The 15285-nt window shown below is 39.4% G+C and overlaps 3 protein-coding genes across 11 annotated transcripts in view; 1 reads left to right on the forward strand and 2 right to left on the reverse strand.

Moving 5' to 3' along the window:
* Positions 1-88: 88 nt before the first annotated feature.
* themis2 (thymocyte selection associated family member 2) lies at positions 89-8358 on the reverse strand. Its single transcript, XM_046044370.1, has 7 exons — positions 8305-8358; positions 5322-5442; positions 4813-4953; positions 4296-4721; positions 2464-3671; positions 2047-2188; positions 89-1468 (listed from the first exon to the last, which is right to left on the reverse strand). The coding sequence occupies exons 2-7, from the start codon at positions 5422-5424 to the stop codon at positions 1326-1328; spliced, it is 2163 nt and encodes a 720-aa protein (XP_045900326.1). The 5' UTR covers positions 5425-5442; positions 8305-8358; the 3' UTR covers positions 89-1325.
* On the forward strand, positions 7887-13631 carry ppp1r8b (protein phosphatase 1, regulatory subunit 8b). Its single transcript, XM_046044386.1, has 7 exons — positions 7887-7998; positions 8538-8598; positions 8959-9112; positions 10100-10317; positions 10575-10719; positions 11156-11220; positions 11497-13631. Exons 1-7 carry the CDS (start codon positions 7946-7948, stop codon positions 11848-11850), a joined length of 1050 nt encoding a protein of 349 aa, XP_045900342.1. The 5' UTR covers positions 7887-7945; the 3' UTR covers positions 11851-13631.
* Positions 13632-13921: 290 nt separating this feature from the next.
* The window catches only part of LOC123967960 (cytochrome P450 4B1), a 13093-nt gene continuing 11729 nt past the window's right edge, over positions 13922-15285 (reverse strand). For all 9 annotated transcript variants that reach the window (XM_046044379.1, XM_046044372.1, XM_046044378.1 and 6 more), the window contains one exon: positions 13922-14603. In XM_046044379.1, coding sequence (XP_045900335.1) covers positions 14426-14603 — 178 coding nt within the window. In that variant the 3' untranslated portion in view covers positions 13922-14425. The remainder of the gene's footprint in view (positions 14604-15285) is intronic.

A 15285-nucleotide genomic window follows, 5' to 3' on the forward strand; every position in this document is an offset into this window, starting at 1 on the left:
GAAATGTAGGCTAACGCATCTGTCCATAAGGTCACACTGGTACATAACGGGTTTTAACAAAAACTGAATAAATCAAATGGGTCTAAAGTGCATTCTCAAGCCACTTTTTATGTAATTTATATAATTTTGTCCGTAGTACAAAATTCAATTTCAGACAAATAATATACAGAATGTTATTAATACAATGGTTTCTACCTTAAAAGGAATGAAAACAAAATATGAACTTCTATATTATTTCGTTGTCTTTGGCAGTGAGTCTTTCAATGAGGAAGACCCATTAGGGGAAAAAGAAGCTGCAAAACCTACATGAAAATGTTCTAGGTACCGTCTATAATTGGGGGAAAAAAACAAGTCCACCAATGAGTCCTTTCAATTAAATAAATAGAAAAAAAAAAAAAGTGGATTGGATACAATAAGCAGCACATTCTTGTACTCTGATCAGTAGTTTGCAGTGACGGCTGGGAGAGCTGCTATCAATAGCACTGGAACCCATGGCCTTGTGAGAAGCTGCAGAGTTGCCATTTTGTCATCTTTGTGGTTAAGACTTGCCTCCCAGCAAGGACTTGTCAGAGCCCTCTCTGTTTAGAGTTTGCATATATACCCTATGAGTTTGAGTTTGACACATACATTAAATGCCTGTACAATCAAATGTAACCCATAACTACCTCTGTGAAGCTTATAAATTGTCTTGAGACAACACCGTAATGATTCAAGTCTGACTGTATTATATGTTGTAGCTGTTTTGTTCTAGGATGGACACTACAGTTACTGCTTAGTATTGCACAATATATTGGTATTGTATCCAAAACTACTATATAGTTGGATAAACTATTTGCTGACAAGTTTGAACAACAACAGATACAATATCATATTTCAACAAATACTACAACAATAAATACTACAAAGGTAGTATTGGTTCAATCAAAGTTTGAGGATGGTATGCTGTACACAACACAGCTACAGCCATCTGAAGAGTTTCGCTGACCACATCAGAGCCAGGGGTGTTGTGTTTTCTGATACACCGGAGGATGGTGTCACAACATCAAATATTTGTGTGGGCAAACATTTGCTATTAAGTGTCCACAAAACCAAATATGCATGCTTGTAGATCGCCAGTGAAACCATTTATCAAAACGATTCTCTACTGTGTCACTAGTCACCAAAAGCTCCACTGGGTTGCTATAAATCTTGCATAGCATCTCCTAGGTCCTCACAGATGAAGTATATTGTCAGGAAACTGAATCTATTTCAGTACTGTATTTAACAGATTATATTAAACCAATTATTTTCAGCACAATATTTCGGATTTCATGGACAGGTTGTTTTTAGTAGAACACGGCATCCTCTTGTGCTTTCTTCACAACTGCCAGCAAGGTCTCGTCCACGGTTTCATAGTCATGGTCGCTGTCATCCACAGTGTCATAGTCCTGGTCGCTCTTCACATGTGCTGTGACGTTGCACACCGGCACTAGGGTGAAAAGGGGCACGGTTTATCAACTAGTAATAGTCTATATGCGCAATAGTCTGTATTTTTCTTTCTGTCAACAAATCCAATGACAAGACAAAAACCAACAATTCATTGATCCTTCTGACAGGTTTTATGGATGTGGACAAACCCCGATGTAGCTTCCTCCTTTGTGTCATAGCTCAAAAAATATTAAAAATACTTCAGTGAGTCATGTGTTTCCCTGGGTGACATTATTTCAGCGCAGACATTTATTTTAAATCTATACCACTGTTCTGGTGCCATAAATACTTACTAGAGCACCAAATGTGTATTATTCTGCAGCTGAAGATAGCCCCTAACAAATGCACTATTTGCACCTGCATGAGTAACCTTTGCTAAAATTACAGTGCACCTCTGTTTTGGGCTTGGGACTGACTGCCACAGACAGGGAGGGGGTGTTGGAAAGTATTGTTGGTTTTGGTAATTTCATCATATTTGTTGACAATAATAATATAGCATCAGAATTGTGCTTTATGTGTTGCCAGCCTGGCGGAAATCTGCGTGATACAGTCACCAGTCGACAACAGAAAGAGCTTCACCTTTTTTCTTTTTCTTTCTTTTTTCTTCTTTTTTCTTAGACTCTTCCCTTTCTACGTAAGTGTTTGGCAGAGCCTTGCCTGTTGTCACTATAGCTGACTGCTTCCGGGGTGCAACTGGGGGAGGCTGATCATCTAAGATAGCCTGCACAATATGAGGAAGAGGAAGAAACATTTAGTTTGGTTATACACATGAATTATTTACCACAGCACTAAGAGGAAACATTTCTTGTTAGCATAGTCTGATGTTTGAGATTTCCTGAAAGTCACATTGTGTGAAAATTAATTTTTTCAAAGACAGTTCTAACGCTGTGGTGTGTTTTACAGAGTACTCTGAGAAACATGACGAGAACATGTTAAAATTGAACCACAATATATTCTAAATAGCTCTTGAGAAAGTGTATGTAAAACCAGACTTACTGGAGGGGGGGGAGCTGGGGGCCTTCTTTTGCTATCCAGAGTCAAATTGGCTAGCTCTTTGGCTGGGACACTTTTCTCTGCTCGATGTTTAGTCTTGTCTGCCTTGGATGATTTCTTTGACGTTGTTGATGGTTTTTTGCTAGACTTTGATGATGACAGATTTCGCTTTGGTGGTCGGGGTGGAGGAGCTTCACCGGAGTTCCCCTGTTTGCGAAATTCATAAAAGAACGTGTCTGTCACCTCAGTAACCCTGTCCACGTGGAACTTAGGTGGTTGACCACTGGGCCATGGGAGGGGGTCCTTGGTAAACGAGACGGACATAGAAAGCCACTGGATTGGGATCTCGAAACAGTGGTCTGGACTCTGTGGAAAGCTTGCCTGGATGGTGGGCTCTAACATAGCCCCCTCTATCCTTAGACATGCAAACCCAAATAGTGGATCAGTCTCGAGTTCAGTATCACGACTCACCACTTTAACATCCAGCGGCAAACTAAACTCTTTACCTAAGTCCCTGAGTCTGTACTTCTTGTTATCACTCAATACCTCAACGAAGTGACCCTGCATGTACAGAGGCAGAAATATCTCCTCCCTCTCCTCCTCCTGCTTGACCTCCTCTTCATCATCATCCCCATCATCCGGCTCTTGGAGACGCTGACACAAAAGAGCCTCGACGGACTGCTTCTGTCCCTTGCTGCTTTCACAAGGCAACTCCATCCTTTCGCAGCGAATGACCTCCAGCTGTTCCCCCACACTGAGGTCAGGCAGGCCCTCCTCCTCGACTTCCTCACTGTTCCTTGTTACACTGACCTTCAGGCCAGGTGCCTGGATTGAAGCAACATACAGCTCATACACTGAATTAAACTCTCTTGGCCGCCTACGAAATCGTCCACCATATTGCTGAGATACCAGAAAGTACTGCTGTACCTTTCGGCTCTTTGGACTGGATAATAAAATCATGGCTGAGGTTCCTGTATTGTGGAAAACCAGGTGGCTACTCTGGTTAAGTTCTGGCAGCCAGCTGCACTTGAACAGAGAGCGGGTCTCTGGGCCTTCCAATATCTCCACTACTGCAGGGAAGGATTCATCTGGCTGGGAATGAACCTCTGTCAGACTGAGCGGGCTCACAAAGTTCACATCCTTACACAGGTCAGTGACATCAACCACATCCACCTCTAAGCTGGACGGAAACTTCAACACATTCTTCCGCACTGTACAAAAAATGAGAGAAACGATGTTAGAAAATGTAGTTGAGGCACAGGTTGAAATTAAATGAATTGAAACCAGAGTACAGTAAGCTTTATCAGTGATGGAAGAAGTACTCAGGACCTTTACTAGAAGCAAATGTACAAGAAAGTTCCAGTGCGAAAATACTCCTCCATTCAGAATTTCAAAAGGAAAAGTACAGCAATATTTTATCATCAGCAAAATGTACTTAAAATCTCACGAGTCAAATTACTGATTACATATAAAAACATTTCTACTGTAGAATAATACAGCTTATTATATTACTGAATTATTTTACTAAACTGATGTATTGATGTTGGTACACAATTTAATCTATAAAAATGTATCACATTTAATGAGCTTGTCATTGGTTTTGTGTGTAAAATTTTAATCTGCACATAAATACTAGCTCCAAACTGTGAAACAAATAAAAGTATTGTAGTGTAAAAGTACAATATTTTACTTACTTTATTTCTTTTTATAAATTCTGATCAACTGATTAACTATGTAATCAGTGTAAATATCTAATGTGTAAATATGAAAAAAGAATGAACAGATGCAAGTTTAATTCTTTTAAAATTGAAAATGAAAAAGTAGGTTATTCTTACTGTTCATGATGGCTTGGACCTGGTATATTGGACTGAGGACAAGGGGCCGTTGACACTTAGTGGTGTTGATGAAGCGAAACCTTCGACTACGCAGGCAGACTGAGGACATGATCTCCTGCAGAGTGAAGCACTCCTCGCTCTCACACTCAAAGAACTCCCCTTGGGAGGATAGTGGGATAAACACTTCTGCAGAGGCTTCCTGCTGTCCTCGTACGAGGCAGCGCACCAGATCCTCCTCGCCCTCATGCCGCTCAATGGAGAGCACAGTCAAAGCTCTCCCAGCCCCCAGTGTGAAATTGCCAAAGTTCATCTTGGAGTGGCTGGTGAAAGTAAAGGGGAGGCTTGATTCCAGGCCCACAGGCCTCAGGCTCACCATCTCCTCAATTGTACTATACGGCATTTCCTCTGGAACAACCTTGAACAAGCCTGAGAAAAAGCAACAAGTGTCAGGGTCAGCCGCAAAACACAATGAGCTTGTCACGAGAGCATGAGAATCTTGTCTAAAGCTCAGCCCGACCTGTGTGGTTAATGGGCAGCTCAAATTTCTCATTGTTGCTGATGTCTTCACAGCAAACTGATAGGAGCTCGATGCCTATAACCTTTATTAGATCCCCAGTAGAAAAGCACACTTCACTCCCAGAAATTTCATATATAGACCCTGAAACAGAAAGTGAGGAACAAAAAAATAAGATCAACGTTCTGTAATAAGCAGATACATCTAGCATAAATAACAAATTTTCTTATTTTTTTTTTTTTTTAGCTTGGACACAATCGCAAATACTTTAATATGAAATATTTCTAATTACCACTCATGAACAATACAAACTTAAACAAATGCTCACTGTTTTATTCCACTACAGTAATGTCAGATTTGGGGTTAAGAAAAGGAAAACAAATATTAGATACAATCAGACACAATACAGAAATCCAGACACGTTATGACTTCTAGCCATCTAATCTCTTCAAATAAACTCTGTTTATCTTTTTCCTCATCTACACTCACAGTTACAACAATAAGCAGCCTACCTTGGAAATACACTCCAGAGCAAACCTGTAGAATTTTTGGCAGACAAGTGTTGTCCAATGATGCAATGAATTGCTGAAGAGGCAAAGCAATCGTGCCTGCCATCACTGCTGCCTGAGTGTGCTGCGATCAAAAATGAAGGCAGACAGAAAGTGACAAGAGCAGCATAAAAGGGGGATGCTTTCTCAGTCAAAAACCACAAAAGCGAATGAGGAAGTTACAGGAGCTGTTTGCACAATGCTTGCATTCACGAATGGAGGCCAAGTGAGATGATTTCAGCACTGTTTCAGCACAATGTCTGAGTTATTATTCTGTTATATAATTGACTGCATAAAGCCTCAACTAAAGTAAATAGACCAAGACACTCTAAAATGTATATCTTTCTAAGGAAATGTGTAAAAAATCTGTGTGTGTGTGTGTGTGTATGTGTTTCTGAGTAAATGTGGTAACTGAAAATACTGCATCGTGCACACATTACATTCCTGATGGATAACGTACTACACTCTCTAATGGACAACATCTATTCTTTTATATATTATTGCATTATTTACTGTTAAATTATTTAATTCATTTATATTTTAAGCATGGATCTTGTTTGTTTTTCCTGTACAGCACTATGTAACTTGGTTTTGAAAAGTGCTATATAAATTAAGTTATTATTTATTAATTTTTGAAGATTGTTTAAAGCTCTAAATAAACCCAAACCCCTCATCTTACAAACGTTAAGTTTTTGTATAACAGCTGTGTTGGCAGATTACACAGGGCCGATTACAAAACCTCACCCAGTCTGTCACACAGCTCTGATGCCAAAATACAACAATAATGGTTTATCCTTGACAGGAAGGACAGACATGTTTCACCCAGCTGAGCCAAAAAAAGGCTCCCTGAGCGCGTGGGAAAACTACATTCTCTCCAAATCCATCCTGGTCCATACCCTTGAAAAGCCCATGACACATCCTGAATACAGAGAATTTACCATTTGTTCTCTCAAACTACCTCAGATACATAGTAGAAAATGCGGAAGTTGACACGGGGGTATGTTGTCACACTTTTCACAAGGTCTAACATTTAATGGGCACCATCCATCACAATTATATAAATATCATACCAAGTGAAAGAAGGAAGTCTTGGGCACATATTTTGTTTTCATTACATCTTCATATATTTTCTCATCATGAAGTTGTAGATTGTTGAATAGAGGGTGTGACTATTTGCCCCATCTGCAGGTAAGTTGTCACACTTCATTGGGAAAGTTGTTACACTGGATTGTCAAAAATTAAGAACACAATTACTACTAATTACTAATGGTTGGAGCCGATGTGACCGGTGAGGTGGGATTGATAGCATAGTAATGCAAATTTTTTTGCATAATTCAGTCCATCAACGGACAGATAAGGCTTGTGGCTGTCCAAAAGGAGGAAACAGGGCTTCTCAATTGAGCACTTTGTATCATTCTTTCAAGTGCATATCTTTCATCCATCCAAAGGGATTTCCCCCTCTGCTGCCAGGGTGGCCCTTCATCAGGAACTGATTGCGGAAGTTGACATGGGGGAAAATAGGTTTCCCACATAGGCACACACTTCAGCTGCCTGGTTGCCACTAACATTACCTAGGTAATGAGAAAGACCCTTCTTTCTCATAGGTGGTGCCATGCTCTGTCTTTTTTTTGAGAATTTCTTCCTTCCTTCCTTTAAAAGAACACTTTCCAACCCCTAACCTCTAACATACACTTCCTGTGCTCTTCTTCTTCTATCCCTGCTATTAGCGCTTACTAGTATTTACTGCTGCTCTTACTAGTATGTATTGTCACTTGTAGATCTCTTGCACTATTGATGATTTGTTGATGATTGTATGTTGTTCCTCAAATGTAAGTCACTTTGGATAAAAGTAAAAGAAGTAAATGAGTAACTGTAAATATAGTTAAGCACAGTGTGACAACTTATCCTGCTCCCTCTGCTGATGCTTCCACCTCTGAGACATAACAGGCAGCCCCTCACAGCATCTGACAAACCCACAACACTTTCCAAATGAACCCTACAACAGTCTCAAAGATTAAGCTCTTGGGGGCTTCCCCCACCCCACCTCTTCCATGATCTAATTTGGTAATGCCACCTCTTACCAGATGGTATCTAGACAAACCAGTTTGACTTCTGTAGAGAAAATGGAAGTGTGCTCTTCTTCGGAACTAGAGTCAACACACAACACAACTGTAAAAACAGTGTTTTCAGGTTGTAAATACCACTAGCTCTCCTCAACCACATACATCAGATACATTTCAAAAAATATTTTTCTGCAGCACATGGCTATGTGAAATCTAGAATTATGAGGGCCCCTAGTGGTTTTTGAAGCAATTCATTGTTGTTCTTGTTCAACGTAATTCCTCACTTCATGTTCGCACAACTAGAGTATGAGCATGGTCATTTTGCCCAGTTTCAGTTTAAATTAGGTGCATCATAGATTTGATTAGATTTGGTAGTCTAATTTGGCCCTGCGACCCTGTACGCAGGATAAGCGGTTGACGATGAATGGATGGATGGATGGTGTTAGAATTGGAAAAACTACAACTCCCAGCAACCCGAAGGTCATTTACCCAACATACACTTCGCATTTCAGAAGCTGAGGCAAGATGGCGACTAAAATAAGCAAAGAGAGTCCACCTCCTTTTGATTGTCCAACATGGTGAGAAAATGCACATGTGAAAGTTGCACATGTTTGTTTTTAATGCGGTATCAGATGCAAATGAGCAAAACAACGTCCGCTCATTTATATAATTCACCTTTACTCAGAGAGAAGCTGTAGTTACTGTAGCTAACGTTAGCAACTAGCTTTAGCAAGCTAGCAAGCTAAGTTAACCCGTTAACGCTGCCATCAATTTAACGTTACCCACGGCGTTGGTGCTTTCTTTTTCAAGAGAAGATGCTTCACATGTTAAATTGTTGAGAGTGTCAGTTATGAAAAAAATGCGTTCAGTGGTATAGATAGGACCTTTTAGCATTTCTGGTTTTGTCCTTTTGTCCAGACGTGTGGTAGCATTGTTGCAATAGATGACGACCGCAGAAACTAACGTTAAGCGTTTCCATGAACTGAATGCCGAGGTCCAATCACATCTTTTTAAGCATGTCAAGATAAACAAAACTGCGATATTCATGTAATGCTTGTAACGATAAATGTTGCATAAATGAATGTAGACTGTTGATTCACCATCTGTATTCTCTCAGGGCAGGCAAGCCGCCTCCAGGGCTCCATCTAGACGTGATGAAGGGAGACAAACTGATGGAGGTAATGTTAACTGAAAGCTTGGAAATGTTACTTCAGGATACGGTCGCCTTGCCATCAGCTTAACATTATTGTATAGTCGTGTTAAAGCATGTAGTGATGGGTAGTAATGTGTATTGAATGCACCAGATACAAGCCTGACAGTCCACTTTGTCCCAGATGTGTTGCACACTGGGCTTTTCTATGGCTGCATGGCTTTAAACGGTGCAAGAGCATCATCAGCCCCGAGATTTAAGCTTTTCATTGGGAAGCGACACTGTTAAGTTATGGCTCAGGGTCACATAAGAATTGAAGCCTGTTGGCAGACCTTTTTACCAGTTGTGTTACATGACCGTGATTCACTGAAACTGTATCTCCCTATAGAAACTGATCATAGATGAAAAGAAGTACTACCTGTTTGGGAGGAACCCTGACTGGTGTGACTTCACCATTGACCATCAGTCATGCTCACGCGTCCACGCTGCCCTGGTCTACCACAAACACCTCAAAAGGGTCTTTCTCATAGACCTTAACAGCAGTAAGACATTATTCACAATTGTATACTCATTTTATATTTGGAACCAGTGTCTGGGAAGGTTTGACATACATGCCCATGGCTGAAAACTAATAAAACTGACCTTCAAAGAATCATTTTTACTGGTCACTATTATGTACATACATACATACATACACACACACACACATTAGAGCTGAAATGGTTGATACAAAGGCTGTCAGACAAATAATTTGCAGCTATTTGATAAACAATCATTTTAGTCATTTTTTCAAGCACAAACACTATACATTATCTGGTTCCAGCATTATTGCCTTATATCACTGCACATGTTTTATCTTTGGGTTTTGGATTGTCTGCCTGATTTTACTTTAATTTAAAATCTTTAAGCTGGCAGTTTTTCTTTTAGTTGCCTCACACCTGCTGTGTGTTATCACGTTGAAAGTTTGTACTAACATTAAGCTATCAAAATTTGCTTGTGCAGCAGATGTGCACTCTCTCTTGCAAGGATGTAATGTAGAAGGCACACAGTCATTTTTGGCTAACAACAGGATATTAGGTCACCAACAGCTCCACAAAATACTGTAGGTGGGGACAGGATACAGCAGACTGGTACATTTTGTGGCGCATCCCTCAAGTCCAGAGGCCCAACATAAAGGGCTCATGTTACACAAATTATTTGGGAAACTAATATATATTAAAAATATTATTAATATAAAACGATATATAACAGAATAGTAAATAAAGAAGTGACTAAGAATACATTTTTTTTTACAGTAATAATGGCAAGTGGATTCATTCATACTGCAACACTTATTAACTTATGCTTTGGTTCACAGCACCATCTTGAAGTATCATTCTTTTATTATTGCTCCATCTCACAGGGTTAGTGTGACAGCAACACATGTATTGCCACCAGGACTAATCAGTTCCATAATAATGTAACATTTGAAAACAATGAAAAGACTGTCCTAACACGCAAACCATCTTATTTGGCTGTCACTGTTTTAGCACACGGTACTTTCCTCGGACACATCCGCCTGGAGGCACACAAGCCTCAGCAGGTTCCCATAGACTCTACAATATCTTTTGGGGCCTCAACACGGACCTACACCATCAGAGAGAAACCCCAAACCCAAGGCACCGCTGGCACAGGAGACAGTAAGACAGGAGAGGATGAGGAGTTGAAGGGACTGCTTGGGCTTCCAGAGGAAGAGACAGAGCTGGAGGTACATTCAGTTTCTTGATGAGAAGATTATATGAGTAGTATTAACGCAAAATGCATTGTCTGAAATTTGAGGAACATAACATTAGCATGACCTCTAGTGATTACAGGGCCAGTTTATGCCCATTGCCTGTTTATTAACAAGTAATTATGTTTCCCTGATGTTATCCTGCTCAGTCTGGTGTGTTGTGCTGTGAAGTAATATGTTATTAATGCAGATACATTACCCACAATTTTCTCTTGCTTTCTGCATCCTGCCAGAACCTGACAGAGTTCAACACAGCTCATAACAAGCGCATCTCCCTACTGACCATAGAGGAAGGTAATCTGGAAATCCAGAGGCCTAAGAGGAAACGGAGGAACTCCAGGGTTACCTTCAATGAAGAGGACTCCATAATTAACCCAGGTACAAATCAAAGTGAAGGTGACGCCGAAGAATACACAAAGAAAGACCCATACCCTTAAACAATAGGGTACAGACAATACCAAACAAAAAACATTTTTTTTGGTGGATTGTTGTCATTTATTAGTCTTTTAAGATTCTTGTGTGAAAGTCTTACAACATGTAACTGAGAAGGAAATAACTTAGTTTGTCTTTTACCTTTTAAAGTTTACTCCTAAACCAAGTTTACTCTTGGCTTGAATATATTTTCCTAATTTGCATTTCTGCAGACAATAAAATTAATTAATTAGCTTCAATTGATTGGAAAGGTTTTGCAGCGAGAGGCCTCCTGTCATGCAGAAATATAAAACTAAGCTTAATCACTGTTCAGATATGTGTATTTCTACTTTTCAAGAGAAGGAATGCATTAATTGTGACACTTGTATTTAAATACTTACAGAGGATATAGACCCCTCGGTGGGACGCTTTAGAAATATGGTGCAGACTGCTGTCATCCCCATCAAGGTAAGCTTTGTTTACCTTTTGCTCAGACATTTAAAAATGTCTGAGCAAAAGTAATAACTGTTTCTGTGTAACTTATTGAGTGAGCATGGCACCAGCATTAGTGCTCAGTATGAACAGTTAAATTCTGTTATAATAACAAAAGTAGCATACTCATTGTTTTGTTTTACATGCTAATGGGAAATGGGTTAGGTGTATGATCTGCAAAGGTAGTAAATGTGTAATGTGAGGGGCTAAATGGATGACTTGCTGAGTTAATACTCATCATTCCTGCTGCAGAAACGTAGATCAGAGGGCCAAAACACTCTCGGCCTTGATGACGTGACTTCAAAACGCATTCACGGCTACAGCTTAGGCGGTGGTCTCTATGGGGACTTGCCTCCCACCAGTCATGAGAACCAGCCAACAGGAGCACCAGGAGGCGCTTCTATGCAGGGAGGGCTTCCTCTGCCATTCCCCAATCCAGCACCAGAGGTGGACCTGGCCCCAGAGGCTCCTCAACCCCCTGTCACTCTCAACCCAACACCTGTCACGGCCCCCTACTTACCAGAGACCCACAACGAACCACGCAAAAAGAAGTATGCCAAAGAAGCTTGGCCAGGCAAAAAACCTACCCCTTCGCTACTCATCTAACCAGTTTCTTAAAGCTGCTGACTCTCAGGTTCCAGCAGATACATCAGGGACTGTGACCTGGCAGAGGTGGAGTCATTCACCTCGCAATTTTCTTTTTTTATTTGTTCATCAGCACCACTCATCATCATCACAAAAATGTTCCTGTGGTTTTTCAGAAGATGTAATCTACATTACTAAGTCAGCAGTTGATAGGTCAGAAAACAACAGAATTAACGTTTATTTACAAGATCCGGAAATGAGTATTTGAGCCTCAGAGTGGCAGTTAGATATGTAGACGGCTACATGGATATAATGGGTCACTGAGTTACGTTTTTGATGTGTTGGATGTAAAGTTGGATTTTTTTTTTTTTTTTTTTACAAATTTTTTTTTTCACTTTTTGGGAATTTTGATAATGCTGTTAAACAAATGGCACAAAGTACTTTTATATTGGATATTTTACTGTGAGAAGTCAGATAAGCCAGAGAATCCATACATGAAGTCAGTTTCTATTAAAACACAGGGCTGCTTTTTATTTTGAAGACCTATTGATATAATGTGCTTAAATGTTTTACTCACTGAAACATTTCCGTTTCACGTGTTAGACTGATGTGACATCAACTGAATGAAGTGTCTTGTATTTCTCCTACAAGCCACGAAGGTGATTTGTGCACAAATGTTTTCGGGGAAGGTTTGGCTGCAGACTTGCAGATGTCATTGTTTTTGGCCTTTTTCACTAATCTTAACCTTGTCCAAAATCTATTTGTGGCATCTCATGGAAGTGGTGCTTCTAGTTATTAATTTGGATTCTCCTGCAGATAAAAGCCATTTGCGCTGTCCAAACAGTATGTTGATCATATTTGTCCTTTGGCTTTTCCCACTATATTGAGTTTTAAATGGTTTGACCATTTTCCCAGCTCCATTAAACAATAAATACAAGGATTTTACAGTTTTCTACTTGGTGAGTAATTGGACTGTTAAATAGCTGAATTGGAATGGCAGAATAGTAACAAATTCCACCAGAATAAAAAGTTACTAAAAACTGAATGATCTGGATTTATTAAGTTAAGTACAATTAAATGTATACAATATACTGTTCATGTTTTGTTTGCCCTGAACTGACTTGAGACATAGTAACAGTGTCTTTGCACAGTAACAAAAAAAAAATATATAACCGTGTCAAATGTGTAACGAACAGGCAGAACACCATGTAATTGGTTTATATAGAGCGTAGGCCAAGTGTGAAGGTCCCATGAAATGCTATTATTACTTTTTAAGGGTAATTTTGCTAATTTATTTAGCTTTTATTCAAAGATGAACAGTAGAGCAGTGACAGTAAATTACAGGAGTGGGGAAGTGACCTACAGTAGAGGCCCTTATCTGTAATAACACCCAAGATGTTGTGGTCAGAGTGTATCGTATTCATCTTAACCACAATGCTGCCACAACACCTCTTTGTAGTTCCTTTCGAAAGAAGTGGGACATTACATTGAAAGTAACACTCTTAGGTAAACACAGGGGCTAGTAGTTATAGTTAGAAAGGCGGTTTAAGTTCGTAGAACATGCAGAAAGATCGGATGTGGTCGGACTCAAGGACCTTGTTCGCACCACTAAAAATGCTGTCCAGGAACGAGCTGTTTCTAGGAATTTCTCTGGCCATTTCATGGGATCTTTAAATAAGAAAAAGGTTGAAGATCAGAGATCAAAGGCAGACGTTTACAAACTGTGCTGGTGACTTTTTGTCCTTGTGGGCGTGTGGATTTTGTAATCATATGACTGTAAATAAAAAATGAATTACTTTTGACTCAACTCTACAGTGATTTCAGTTGTAACTGATGTTGAATTGCACTTTCTCTGATATTAACTGCCTGTTTCCAAATTTATACCTGATGAAAGGTCCTCTAAAGGCAAGTCATTTGATGGTTTATATACATTAGTGAACAGCACAGACTGAAAACAAAGTGTATTTAGAGTCTATTGTATTGCATACTGCACCTTCCTACAACTTTATTCTGAAGGTAAACACTGACCACATGTCTCAGGGGTATTTTGGTGCTTTACTATTCGTTCAACTCAAAAGTGAATCCTCACACAGTGGCAGTAAATTTTGTTTAATGTTTAAGCAGACAATGTGTCATCACTGGTAGTAAACTGTTAATGTTTTATGCAGAACAAATTTATGGGCTTTTGAAATTGCATGGTGAAACCTTTTGACCTGTTCCTGACTCAGCCTCCACTACGACTAAAACTAAGAACCACTAAATGTATTTATCTTGGATAATTAATGTATAAATGAAGACAGGACTGTCATTTTTCAAACTTTTACATTATTACAAACTGATTTGGTGAAAATATCCTACCATAATATAGGTCCAGTTCCCTTTTCACAAAAATGTGTCATTGAAACTGTTTAGTGTGAGAAAATCATTAGAATATACAAATTTCTTTTTCAGGCAGTAATTCCCCCTAAAACGTTCTCAGTCACTAAATAAAATACTGCACAGATAATTTCATCATTATCTGTGTGTTAGATCAACATTTCCCTAACTGAGTTATGTATTTTCCAGGTTTACAGCATTTCCTGCAGCTTTTTTCACTTTACTCTTCTGGGTCTACAGGTTTGATCTTGATGTGGATACCATTGAGTGAGCGAAGCACAAGCCTAGGAATTATCTTGGGTTCCCAAGCGGGGTCCTCTGCCAGCTGGTATCTCTTCAGTGTCAGGGCTGTCGCCACTTTCAACTCATTCATGGCAAAGTTCTGACCAATGCAGTTTCTGAGTGAGAAAAACAAAAACTAGTAACATTATGAGGAATATGACGATAAATACTTTTCAGCAATAACATAGGAGGACAGCAACATACTATGTGGGTAGTAAATTTCAGCCAACAATAGTTTTATGGTTGAAAAAATTAAATCAACAACCCAGTATTATTATTTATGCATATGGACTGACAAAATATTAGAATAGAGTCTACAAACATCTGAGTCAGTTTTGGTGAGTATATACATGTGACCACTGTTAATAGTGTGTGTTAGGCATATGTTCTCACAACTCAATTTGTAAATATATATACACACACACACATACATACACACATATATATACATACATACAGTGGGGGAAATAAGTATTTGACCCCTTGCTGATTTTGCAGGTTTGCCCACTTACAAAGAATGCAACGATCTATAATTTTAATCATATGTACATTCTAACAGTGAAAGACAGAATCCCAAAGAAAATTCCAGAAAATCACATCATATGAATTTATAAAAATTGATAACCATCTGATGAGGAAAAACAAGTATTTGACCCCCTGGACAAACAGCATGTTAATATTTTGTAGAAAAGCCATTATTGGCCAGCACAGATGTCAAACGGTTTTTATAGTTGGTGACAAGGTTTGTGCACATTTCGGCAGGGATGTTGGCCCACTCCTCCCTGCAGACAGCCTCCA

The sequence above is a fragment of the Micropterus dolomieu genome, linkage group LG03, assembly GCF_021292245.1.
Source record: "Micropterus dolomieu isolate WLL.071019.BEF.003 ecotype Adirondacks linkage group LG03, ASM2129224v1, whole genome shotgun sequence".
Lineage (NCBI taxonomy): Eukaryota > Metazoa > Chordata > Actinopteri > Centrarchiformes > Centrarchidae > Micropterus > Micropterus dolomieu.

Bases quoted from the DNA above. Each gene is read 5' to 3' on its own strand.
- themis2 (XM_046044370.1), bottom strand. From the start codon at position 5,424: ATGGCAGGCACGATTGCTTTGCCTCTTCAGCAATTCATTGCATCATTG. The intron at 4,722-4,812 runs GTCGGGCTGAGC...GCTTTTTCTCAG, and splicing joins GCTGCCCATTAACCACACAG to GCTTGTTCAAGGTTGTTCCA. The intron at 1,469-2,046 runs GTGAAGCTCTTT...TTTTCACCCTAG, and splicing joins AAGAAAGAAAAAGAAAAAAG to TGCCGGTGTGCAACGTCACA.
- ppp1r8b (XM_046044386.1), top strand. From the start codon at position 7,946: ATGGCGACTAAAATAAGCAAAGAGAGTCCACCTCCTTTTGATTGTCCA. The intron at 10,318-10,574 runs GTACATTCAGTT...GCATCCTGCCAG, and splicing joins AGGAAGAGACAGAGCTGGAG to AACCTGACAGAGTTCAACAC. The intron at 11,221-11,496 runs GTAAGCTTTGTT...TTCCTGCTGCAG, and splicing joins CTGCTGTCATCCCCATCAAG to AAACGTAGATCAGAGGGCCA.